This window comes from Staurois parvus, unplaced genomic scaffold (assembly GCF_062004578.1).
Source record: "Staurois parvus isolate SC_StPar_1 unplaced genomic scaffold, SC_StPar_1.0 ptg000668l, whole genome shotgun sequence".
Classification (NCBI taxonomy): Eukaryota; Metazoa; Chordata; class Amphibia; order Anura; family Ranidae; genus Staurois; species Staurois parvus.
The window spans coordinates 8,288,414-8,301,460 of NW_028318464.1; the positions used below are offsets into that span (position 1 = coordinate 8,288,414).

General features: G+C 45.6%; 1 protein-coding gene across 1 annotated transcript in view; it reads left to right on the forward strand.

Annotated features, from left to right (window-relative positions):
- Positions 1 to 1,420: 1,420 nt before the first annotated feature.
- LOC149447895 (putative Kunitz-type serine protease inhibitor) overlaps positions 1,421 to 13,047 on the forward strand; it is a 34,179-nt gene continuing 22,552 nt past the window's right edge. Inside the window, exon 1 of the mRNA XM_089652020.1 lies at positions 1,421 to 2,278. Within this exon, the coding sequence (XP_089508146.1) occupies positions 1,927 to 2,278 (352 nt within the window). The 5' untranslated portion in view covers positions 1,421 to 1,926. The remainder of the gene's footprint in view (positions 2,279 to 13,047) is intronic.

Sequence of the window (13,047 nt, forward strand, 5' to 3'; positions counted from 1 at the left end):
ATTCGACCAATTTTTTAGTCCGAAAATTGGACCTAAAAATAATCGGCTGATTTTCGCTGTTAGTGGGTCAATGGCACTGGCCTATTTTTGTGGTTCCTCCCCTTTTTGGTGATCGGGCATGCTGGAAAATTTGTGAAAAACAACCGATTTTCGACTCAATGATGGTCAAATCGTACAATCGTTTTTTTTAAAAGAATATGCGCATGAGCCGTGACCTGGAAGGAACAGACGTTTCGCCTGTTATATGGGGTGAACTTTATGACTTGGTCGGCCAATTTTCGAATTCATTGATGGTACCATCGGATTACCGAGCGAACAACGTTTTCGATTATCGGATGAAAAATTGTTCAGAATTCGAACCAGGTATGGCCTGCATAAAGCCACATTCATGTTTGTGGGGTGGTTGCCGCTGTGGGACCGCACTTGTTCCTGCAGCCGCAACCACCTGCACAAAAAATGCTTTGCTGCATCTCCTGATGCGATACAGGCGTGGTAATCCTAATGGCACATCCACACACTGAAAACCGCAGTGCATTTGTGGTTTCTGTGTGGGACGCGTTTTCGTTAAAGGTGCAGTGCCGCACAAGTGAGAACCTACGCTAAGGCCCCATTCACACCTGCGTGCTTCAGAAATAAGTTTCTGCGAGCATTGTGAGATTGCATCGTGCTTGTGGTGCCTTTGGAAACATGTTTTGCAGTGTGAAAAACTCATCAAAAAACACGCCGCAAGACGAAATACAAAGCTTACCACCCGATAAGGTACAGGAACTTCTTTTGGCACGTTTGTTGCATGTAGGACAGCCCATTCTAGTGAATAGATTGCACTATGCTGCTGTGAAAAAAAACACACCAAGAAAAGCGCAAAAAAATGAACAACCCGTGTGATGTGCAGGTGTGACAGGGACCTAACCGTACATGAGAAAGCAATGCGACTTGTGTATCGTGTGAGCGTTGGTCAGTGTACTAGGAGCACGTAGTTAGCGCACTCACAGCACACAACCTTCTGCCTCCGGGGACGCACATGTGCATCATCTGGCCCACCTTTCTTGTGGCCGCATATTTGCATCACATGGAAGGTAACTGCCTGCTCTGTGGTCACTCATTAATCTATGACCAGTGTATGGGCACTGTTAGTAAATCCCTCCTCACACAAATGATTGAATCCTCTCTGGAGGTTTGTGACTCTCCTCCTCACACAATACACCCCATCATCATCTCTCTCACCAATGACCTCCTAATACACACTGCTAATGAATGGCTGACAGGAAACCCTGCGTGACACACTTTTCACGGTGAGAGAACACCATTGTGTGCCTGCTGACGAATGACATCCCTGCTGGGACAGCGAAACTACCCCCGGCCTCCAGAAACCGGTTCCCAGACCGGAAGAAGGGGGAGGACTGAGGCGTATGAAGTAAACAGGAAAACAATGCGGTGATCCCGCCCACTTCACCTGCACACCAGCTGGGCGGGGAGGAGAGAAAGGCGGTGCTCCCTGACAAATTTACCTGTGGTGATCTAAAAGGGGCGGGCTAGGAAGGAGAGAAAGGCGTATCCGCTCTTCATTTACCTGTGGGACGTCAGGAAGGGGGCGGGACACGAGAGGAAAGAAGGGCACACCCGCTGTTCATTTACCTGGGGTGACGTAAAGGGGCGTGACTTGTTAAGGAAAGACTGTAGTCTGGTCGAGTTACTTGCAGAAGGGTTAGTGACGCGAACGAGGCGGCTGGGGGGAAAGCCAGAGATCAGACCACCTGTCCTACGGAGAGGGCCGCTGCCGAGTGGTCACGTGGTAGCATTTGAACCGTAAGCAGTGCTCGGTGTCTCCCCCCTGAGTCGGGACAGCGAGAGGAGCGTCCACGAGCCCAGCGAGCGAGGGTCCAGTGACGTCACCGACCAATCCCCGCCCAGGCGGAAACCTCAGCAATGGCGGCCTGGCTCCGCGGGTTCTTCCTTTTCTTGCTCCCCTTGGCCCTGGCAGAAGCAGACTTGCCATGTGAGGGCTTTGAGGTGATGGAGGGCTTTGGTCTGGTGGATGTGGAGGCCCCCAGTGCGTTCGGAGTGAGAGTTATGCAGGTGGAGGAGAATATGGTGTCTGATGAAGAGTGCTGGAGGCAGTGCTGTGGGATGGCCAACTGTGACCTGGCTGTGCTGTCCAATGGGAAGTGTTATCTCGTCCGCTGCAACGTCAAAGGGTTCAACATGTGTGAGCTGACCGCCCAGGAGGAGACCAAGTCCTACCGCAGAGTGGATGCAGGGGCCCAGCCCAAGCAGGAAGGTAAGGACGCTGTCTTGTCAGGCTGTGACCTGAGACCATCAACAAGACCTCACCGACTGGATGCGTAGAGTGGGGATTGGTTAAACCTGTTTGGTTTGCTGACTGGGCTCTTTGGTGAGATTTCCTCACACTTCCTGTGCTGACACAACAGGAAGTGAGCAGAAATCTCCCCATATTGAGGGAAATCCCCTCTTAGGCTCCATGTACACGGGACACTTCTGAACAATGGAAACTGACTGTTGGAAAACGTAGGTTAAAAAACGTCTGTTTAGCCGCGTTTGCATACCGTGTTTATGAGCGTTTGTGTTTAGAAGCATTTTTTAAAGATACCCTCAGGAGACCTTCCAAAATGCCCAGTATGCCCTGAAAAACAGTAAAGATTTAACTATTTCAGACATTTTGAGAGAAATGGAGAGCAGAAGCAGAGAGAGCAGTATTTGTTGAGATTTGCTGTCTTTTTTTTTTTTTTTTGTGGTGTGTTTTGGATGTGTTCCAGCTCATTTCTGTGCAGACATTATTGCAGCGGTGTCTAACATATTTTCTTTCATGTGAAACCTCAAAGTATGGTGTACCGGGTCCATTTGAGTACCGAGAAAACGCTTTGCATGCATTTTTCATGATGAAAAAAGTCTCTGGACATGAAAGAGTAAAACAAATTTTCCAAACGCTTATAAATGCGGTTAGTCACGTTTGGAGTTTGAAACGCTGATAAAATCTACTCCTGAACGCAAGTTTGTTGCGTTCAAAAAAAGACTGTAAACTCAACTGCCTGTAAACGACGATGTAACATGGACACATAGGAAAACATTAGGGAGAGTTAAGGGGCTGCTGACAAAAAAAACACAAAAGCTCCTAAATGTGAGTTTCAGCTGCAGTGTACATGGAGCCTTAGATGTCAAGTGAAAGAATTCCCCTCCACTCCTGTGCTGGAGATTACATATGATGATAGGTGAGTCTCGGCAACAGGAACGCAGACAATAAAACCGGCCTGAGTTGTAACCCCCCCCCCCCCCTCCTCTTTTTATCACTTTAGACGCCCTTTACTGTAAACCCAATGGCCATAGACCACTTAGAAGGCTGTAGTGCGTTTCTGGCTCTCTTCGCACAGTGGTGGCTGTTCTGGTTAGCAGGGGACCTTTGAACAGATTCCTCAATGATTTGGAGCACAACTGAACCAGTTGTCCATTCTGGTTTTTCCTCCAGCCTGAAATGGGACTCATGTTAGGTCTGTGGGAAGGCCAATATGAACGGACATGCACCTGTTTACATCCCTTTTACCTCTCCATCTGTTACGTTTAGTCCGGGTGTCGGCAACCCGCGGCTCCAGAGCCGCATGCGGCTCTTTTTCATCTTTGCTGCGGCTCCGGAGCACACTGTCCACCAGGTGACAGCCAATAGGGTTTCAGTGGTCGGCAAGCCGCGGATCGCAAGCCACATGCGGCTCTTCTGTGTGCCGGGCGCCCGCTCCCCTCCCTCCTCTCGGGCGGCCGCCTCAAAAGTCAGGACTCTTTTAATCCGGCCCGCGGAGCGTGGAACATTAGCTGTCAGGATGTAGGCGGGGCAGCGTGACGAACTCCTCTCACAATCCGCCCTGAAGACCGGAACACAGCGCGGGAACACAGCGAGAGGAACGCGCGGAGCAAAGGTAAGTGAATTAAGACAATATGGGGAATTAATTACTATAGGGGGGATGAATTACTGTAGGGGGGATGAATTACTATAGGGGGGATGAATTACTATAGGGGGGATGAATTACTATAGGGGGGATGAATTACTATAGGGGGGATGAATTACTATAGGGGGGATGAATTACTATAGGGGGGATGAATTGCTATATGGGGGATGAATTACTATGGGGGATGAATTACTATATGGGGGATGAAGCTAACTGCACGATCCTGTATATAGCATTAAGGTAAGAAACAATATATGCAGTGTCGGTTTTGTTTTAAATGTTGCAATGGTTTTGCGGCTCCCAGTCTTTTTTTTTTCCCTTCGGAAACGGGTCCAAGTGGCTCTTTATGTCTTAAAAGTTGCAGACCCCTGGTTTAGTCCAAAAAAAACCTAAAATCTTCTTTCTTTAGACTTCAATGACTCAGAAGTAACTGACTAGTAACAGGCGTATGTCCATTTACATCCACCGAACACTGAGCTTCCATTAAGATCTTCCTGAACAACTGACAGGAGGATCTGATCACTCTGCCCGTATGAACGGACTCTTAACTGGCAGTTTGGGTTAAAGTAGGACTAGCCTGGAATTCTAACTAGTCTTAATGCTCTCCACTTAACTATGTACACCAACTGTGTAAGACCGATGTATATACTTGTACCTGTTTTCACCCTGAGCCAGTCCGGTCATATGATCCCTCGTGACAGCCAGTGGCGGCTGATGGAGAGAGGAAGAAGGACTCCGCCAACAGCTGGGAATGATTGGCAGCGGTGATGTCACCATTGTTGGCTCTCCCTCCTCTCCTCTGCAACCATGCTGGCTGACACGGGAGCCAGGTCACATGACTGGGCTGAAGCAGGCAAGTATATATATCTTCCTTTTTTTTTTTTTTTTTTTTTTTTTACACAGCATAGGTGTTAGGAAGGGGGAGGGAACAGTTTTAAGACTAGTTAGGTTTAGTCTGAAATTATGCTTCAAAGTTACCTGTCTGAGCTCTAAAGAAACCAACCTCCCATGTAGACTGGCAACATAAGACACATAGTCTCTGTTCAGTAATCCATATCACCCACATACCTCAAGATACTCACCCAGACTAAAAATACCAGCGTTACACAGGTCAGATTATATCGCTCATCCTTCCGCATCTCCCCACTTGAGGCCTGGGCCTCTTGGCACACAGTGATGTTGCATGATACGTAGTTTGTCTCAAATTCTAAAATGTACCGTGTATGTGTTGAATCGCTTGAGTAACAGCCTGTATATTTCCCTTTATTACCAGGACATTTTCAGTGCTGGATAGTTTGACTGACGATTACTTTGTGATAGTCTGACTGTCAATTCTGTTGTCATGCAACATTGTACCCAAATGCATTTTATATCCTTTGTTTAAAAAAAAAAAAAAAAGATTTCTTTTGGTGTAATTTAAATATCACTGGATTTTTTTCACTATAAAACATAATTTAAAAAAAAACCAAAACTTTTCTGTTTTAAAACCTAACAAATGCCAGGACGGTACACACTCCCCCAATATAACCCTTTTCTTAAAGAAGACACCCCAAGGTGATATCATCAGTTTGGAAAAGATACTGGTATTGAGAGGGACAAAACAGATCCTGGTAATGGTGCACTAGGTATAGCACATCATTAAATAGACCGTGTTCAGTGGGGTAATGGAGATTAAGGGTTAATGTACAGGTCACATAGACAGGCTGAAGATCAGAGATGGGGGAGTTGGAAGGGGTTAAACAAGACCCCACATTCAAAATGACGGATCGGTTCACTTCCATCAATAGGTGCACTGACTGGACACCCAAGGGCTATTTCTGAAGTACCATTTTATATATGGCACTTCAGAAATTGGCAGCCATCCCTTTTTTTTTTATTTATTTTTATTTTTTTTACACAATATGGCTGTAGGAAGGTGGTTAAAAGTACACCTGCAGCCGAAGACTTTTTTTTGTTCTTTGATGGAGGGAATGGATGTATCTTACTTTGTCACACTGGGGACATTTCTCTTAACTTCCTGTCCTGAAGCGAGAGGAAATTTCAAAGCAAGGGAACCCCTTTCTTGAGGACTCGTTCACACATGGGGGGGGAAGGGGTGTTGCAGTAAAAATGGACTGTTGAGCTGTGTTCTACCACCCCCCCCCTTAACCCAAAGCAAAGTTATACCCCTGTTGCATTCAGTGGGCAGTACCTTTTGCCGGAGGCAATCCATTCAGTGATGCAATATTTTCAGGGTTAAAACAGGCAGTGAGGAGGCGACATATCACCTCCCAGCCACAAACGACCCACTGCATCTTGCATTTCATAGGGGCCATAAGGGCTGTTGCCAGTGTAAACAACCCTTTGATAGTTTTTATGGGAGAAAGTGTCCCAAGTTGTAAGATTTCACCTCTAATTCTATTTCAATGGCACCATCCAGTACCTATTTGTTACTGGCTAAATCCCTCTGACTTTGCCAGGTATTTGCTGAATACAAGCCTTGATTTCTGTGTGGGAGGGCTCAGGCTCCTCACTGCCTACAAGACAGGGAGAGGTCTGTTAGCTGTTTATTAGAATCATTCCTAAAAGAGAAACCTGGAGGCTCATGTTTCTGGCCTCTCCTTCTAAAAATGCTACCTTCCTGGCTGTCATTCATATGCTCTTGCTTCAGGACCGAGTCCTAGTCGTAACAATACTGAAGAGTTCCTTACATATAAGGGGTTATTTACTAAAACTGAACAGTGCAAAATCTGGTCCACCTCTGAATAGAAACCAATTAGCTTCTAGGTTTTATTGCCAAAGCTTAAAGTGGTTGTAAAGGCTCAAGGCTATTTACCTTCACACATTGTATGCATGAAGGTAAAAAAACCTGTGTGTAGCAGCCTCCCTAACACGTACCTGAGCCCCCTCTTGATCTAGTGATGTCCACGAGAGCCTTGGTTCTTCAGGGACTCTCACTTGTGATTGGCTGAGACAGCAGCGGGAGCCATTGGCTCTGCTGCTGTCAATCAGGAAAGGGAGGGGGCTGGTTTGGGGTCACGGTTCTGTGTGTGAATGCACACGCAGATCTGTGGCTCGGGAGCATGCTTGCTCGGGTTCCCCCATAGCAAGCTGCTTGCTGTGGGGGCACCGAACAGGAGGGAGGAGCTGGGAGTGCTGGCGGGGAACCCGAGAAGAGTAGGTTCTGAACTGCTCTGTGCAAAACCATTGCACAGAGCAGGTAAGTATAACGTGTTTATTTAAAAAAAAAAAAATGACTTTAGTATCCCTTTCATTGAAGTTTGAATTAGAAGCTGCTTGGTTACTGTGCACAGCTGTGCCCAATTCTGAATGCACCAGTTGTAGTAAATCTTCCCCATTGAGTCACTGACCCAGAGCGTGCGTGTGTGTCTTCACAACAGGAAGCAAGAGGAAATCTTTCGAGAGGTTAATACACTGACATTTGTCACTAAACAAGGTACCCAGATTTCTATCTTCTTCCTGTTATGACAACTCTTCCCTCCCGTATTTTTTATTTTTTTTTTCCAGTCCTGGTGACAATGGTTTCCAGAACAAAGTGGGTGAATCTACCTGGCAGGGATGCAGACATCGATAAAAACCTGACCATGTTTTTTTTTTTTGTTTTTTTTTTAAACCCTCAACAATCTATCCAAAATAAAGTCTTTTAGATACAGTTTCAATGAACTCTACTTGGTTTTATGTTTTCATGGAGGGGCAGCATGGCAGGCCAGGTTCAGGGGGCTACATGAATGCAATGGGAATAATTTGGGGCTATAGCAACGGTACTGAGGATGAGAGTAACAGTGTTTCAGATATGGCAGGTTTGCTTTAAACCAGATCCATGAAGTGTGATAACCTCCGGTTTATAATTTGATATCTCTTGTCTGCTGTTATTTATATTGTGTAATTTAGAAGTAATATCAAGGTTATTCCAAAATGACAGAATACCAGTAGCTCGAATTTGGCTACCAACAGGTCCATTTCCTATATCTAGATATTTGTGATGGTATAGATATTCAGTGTCCCTGCTGAACCTCTGAATCATGTGGAAACAATGATCATTGTGCAACTATGTCTACACACTTAAAAATGCAATTGTATTCTTTGCTGCTTGGTGTATATCTCAATTGAATGCTGATTGGCTAAAGGAGTTTGCTATGCATTTATAGGCTGACAATGTTGTGTTTGCTGTATCTGGCAATAATTCATCTGATAATTAGAAATGCATAGCACACTTTACACTACAGCAGCGACTTTATAAAACCTGTATATGAGGGCAACAGAAAATTGTAACTCAAATCACCATCTGATTTTGATATTGGCTATATACCGTAAATGAGGGCGACAGTCCAACACGTCTACATTGGCTATTGTTACCAGACTGCTGTAATAGTACCCAGTTTTGTCTGGTCCTTTTTAATGTCCTTGATCTTTCCTCCCGTCCTAAAAATCCAAATACGTTTTTTTATGGTCTTGTTTACTTTCCCGTATTTCATTATTTTCCATAATGAAAAGGCTCTGAGACATGTTATGGTGGGTTTTTTTTTTTTTTGTCAATATACATGTTATACTTGCCTACTCTGTGCAATGGTTTTGCACACAGGAATCTCAATCCTCCTCTTCTGGGGTCCCCAGCCAGTGCTGTCTGCTCCACATACCCCCATAGAAAGCCGCTTGCTCTGGGGACACTCATGCGTGCTCACTCCAGTTCCCCACTCTGTGTCCATTTACACTCAGAGCATTGCTTGGCCCCACCTCCTGCTCCCTCCTCTCTGGCTGTGGTTGACTGAATTGTAGTAAAAAGCATCAAAAACACACTGGAACACAGACATCCTTCTTTAAGGTGAGGGGAAAAAAATGCACTGGAATACATCAAACGTGTGCAGAAACGCAATCCGGACTGTTTCTATAGTGTGAACTGGCCCTTAGGGCTCATGCACACAGCACAAAAATGCTGCTATTAGAGGCGTCTAGCTTTTCTTGAGGTCACTTCACTGAAGGTTACTGCTTGTGATATGAATGTCATATGTTCTGATGTTTCTGCTGGTGGGGAGACACCACTAGGGAACCAGGGCCAGAGAGCCGGGAAGGCTGTGGCCAGTGTATCCTGTGTGGGGATAGGCATAGGTCTGAGTTTTAGAAAGCACAGGGGTGCCAAGCTTCTGGGATGTGGAGGAGGCAAGGTTACCTAGGCTGTTGGCATGTCACCTCAGCTTCTTCCTGAATGGGAAGGAGAAGTTCTGGGGATCCATTTATCAAGTGGATCCAGAGGGGGTCAGGCCAGAGGTTTTAGATGCCTCCCTGCAGTGTATTGCTGTCAGCAATGGAGCCATTGTCTGCTGGGCTGGGTGGAAGGTGACTTCTCTTCAAGCGGGGAAGGAGGAGGAGATTTTGGCTTTTGGTTCTAGCTGCAAGTGCTTATAACGGGCCAGTCGTGGCTGGTGAGTGCTCTGGAATGCAGCAGCATGCAACAGGGAGGTCTGTTGGCGGGCCATCTGTATTCCTTGGCTGGGACAATGTTGGAATCAGAGGCAACAGTGGCGGATCCAAACAATGCTAGCACCAGCCATTCTCGGGTAAGGTGGACCCCGGGATGGCAATTGCTTTTACTTGTTGGGTTCCATGGGTGTGCCTCTTGGTGGTCAGAGGGAGTGGGACACTGGGTATTCATAGTGGAGGACCCCCGGTGTATTGTGTTGGGCACTGTGGTGTAGTTGGCGGGGGGAGGGGGTTAGCAGGTCCTTATGTGGCACCCTGTGTGTTTGTCTTTCAGGCCAAAACTACATATAAAGCTAAGCCTCCTTGGGGGTTGAATAAAAGGTGCCCTTTGTGGAAGGTCAGCCTCACGCACACTTGGACCAAGCCACTATGTAAAGAATGCATCGAGGGTGTAGTGAGGAATCAGTCAGCCGCGCAGTGTTTTGAGCTGGTGACAACTTTTAAGGAGTTTTTTAGTACCTTTTCAAGTTGCTGTTGATTAATTTGCAGATCCCGCAACCATGATCAACAGATTGTGGGTGCAGTGCCATGCTCCTGCAGACTTAGGACAGCTGTCTGCCTGTACCTCCAATATGGGCAGGCCTTTACTTTAGAGCACGGGTGTGAAACTGGTGGCCCTCCAGCTGTTGCCAAACTACAAATCCCATGAGGCATTGCAAGATTGACAGTTACAAGCAAGACTCCCAGAGGCATGATGGGACTTGTGGTTTCGCAAAACAGCTGGAGGGCTGCCAGTTTGACACCCCTGCTTTAGAGCATGAAGATCAATGACCTACAAGAGCTCTCACAAGTGCCCTCGCAGTTCACGAAGAACTAAAAGCATTGTTGTAGCCTTGTAGTCTATTCATTCACAGGAAATTGTGAATGAATGACGCTGCCGTGTGGGCAGAGCCCCGCATGGCTACACTGTTTTTTCAAATTGTGACAGCAGATTATGATCCGCTGCCTGCTGTTGGAGGTCAGGGGGGAGAGAGGGTGCGTGCTGAACATGTTGCACTGTAAATATAGGTGTAACATGTTCAGAAAGGTGAACTGGTCATTTTTAAGGTCCCTAAGATAGGGCAACAGTTTGTACTCTATGGTTTTATGTTGGATGTCCCAGAAAGTGAATTGATAATGTGGCTGTTGAGGACATGTTTTCCGATCGTTGTTGTTTTCCTTGGTGCTGAGACTGTAATCCCATGGCTCTCCCTTCCTTGTTATCCCCTAAAAGGCAGCGCTCGTGCTTATAGCAACTTCTATAGCCAAAGAACGTTGTGAGGTGGTCAGATTGTACATGCACATACAACCATGCTCTCAGTTGCCAGCTTAAAGAAGACTTATTCTGCTCCTGCAAGTTTTTTTCATTTGCTGTTTTTTGCCTCCACGAGCCTGGAGCAATTATTTAAATGCAAGGGTGTCAAACTGACGGCCCTCTAGCTGTTACAAAACTACAAGTCCCATCATGCTTCTGGCCTTGGGAGTCATGCTTGTAACTGTCAATCTTGCTATACCTCATGGGACTTGTGGTTTGGCAACAGCTGGAGGGCCGGCAGTTTGACACCTGTGAAAAGTGTTACTAAACCAAGGACACTACATTCACTATGTATCGCACAACTTGGAAATGCAATTATTTTTGTAAATATAAACCGCTAAATGCCTTTCTCATCAGCAGAATAGAGCAGTCTTGTGCCTTCTATCCGTGTCCAGCTGAGCACTGGTTAAAGCTTGTAGGAGAAGTTTTCATTCTGCTGACTGTCCCATGAGGCTGTATGACCCATGACCCTCTGTCTGGACTGTGCTAATTGGCCCTGTGCTGATCACATGCACCCTTCCAAAGTAAAAAAAAAAAAAAAAAAACGATCTAGCAATACACACTACATTTTTAGTGTTGTGGGTTTAGTAACACTTTAATGAGTATATATGGAAAAATAAAATGTATGCATTATAATATGTTACATTTAATTTACAGCTTTTTTTTTTTTTTTTTTTTTTTTTTTTTTTACAACTTTCTTGGTATGATATTCCCCTATCCTATGTAGATGTCATACACTGGAAAATCTGTGCAGCTTGGGATCAGACTTTTATTTCAACTGAAATTCTGAGTTTTCTGATTGTTCTTTGTAGGTCAGAAGTTTGTCATATTGTATAACTTGTATTTGTAGAAACCGATTGGACTGTTTCTTCTTCTTCATGTGGCAGTGTGCTGTAGATAATCAGCAAAATGTGTCATTTTCTGTTCCCATTTTTGTTTTAGACTGAGCATAAGCAGAATTTTATGTCCTTTTACCAAAGCCGATATTTATGTGAAGAGTTGTCTATTGCCATAAGAACCTTTTTTTGAATTCTTGTTTTATGAATTTGGCCACCAGACAGTATAGTGAGCACAGCCAAGTGCCAGTTTGCACTTTCATTCTGTGCACACACTCACCTTAGTATCTGCCAAGTGTGATGGACAGCCTCAGTGACCAATGGCAAAGAAGGTGGGACAATTTTGGTCATTGGCGTAGTAGTGCATCGGGCGTGGCAGCTCCTGGAACACTGAAAGATGGAGCATGGGTGCAAGTATTTGTATGCTTGCTATACAGCAAAACCACTGGTTTACCAGGTGAGAGATCATGACCGTTTAGGGAGCCATGTGCTTCTGAGGACGCTAGATAAAACCTTAGGGTAGAATAACTAATCTGGTATTGAGTGTTGGTTTGTTTTCAATACTGACTTCCATATGTTTGCTTCATGGAAAAGTGCTTCCCTAGGCCTTTTTGGCTTGTATAAATAAGAGCAGTGTACACAGCCAAGCTTTGAGCTGGTTTATTAGAGCCTTTTAAAGTATTTTTCAGCTCCAGCTTGAGAATGTCAAACACAGATCTTAAAGCGGCGATAAACTTACTTTTCAAAGGTCCCCCTTTCCGCACTGGTATCTTCTGCTGGTCTTTTGGCTGTCTTCAATGGCCAGTGGGGGATGATGACACTCCTTTGAATGCTCAGGAAACGGTCATCCCAGCGCACAGGCACTGTGCCGATGATGCAAGCTCCACTTGCACAGCTTAAGACCGTAAGCAGGTAGGTAGGTGTATGTTGTTGGAGAATGGACATTGCATGTTTCTTCTGCAATAAGGAACCTGCCTGCTTGCAGATTGTAACATCGGAACTTTAGTTCTGCTTTAATAGGAGTGCTGATGGTTAATTCAAATTGCCAGCAGGCTTTAAGGCCGCCTTCACACTCTCCCGTAGCAGGAACAAGCGTTCCCGCTATGCATTGACCACACGATTCTGCTTGTTGCATAGGGCGAGCTCATTCATTCAAATGGGCTGCTTTATGTGCGTTTGCCAAGCTTTTCAGGCAACAAGGTTCACACAATTTTAAAGCTGCTGTTTGCCACACAGCAGTCTCCACAGAATCGCATTGCATTTGGGGTGCTGTTGAATGATAATGGCACCCAAAACACGAATGGAGCTTCTTTTCATGTGACAAGGTTCACATGATTTTTAAAGGTGCGGTTTGCCGTGTGACAATCGCAAAAGAAGTGCATCTTGTGTTGTGCTGCAATTGCCACATGATTTGGAATCCTGGGCAGAAATGTGGAGATTCTGCTTGCAATTCCAAATCGCAAAGTGTGAATGGAGTGTCAACAAG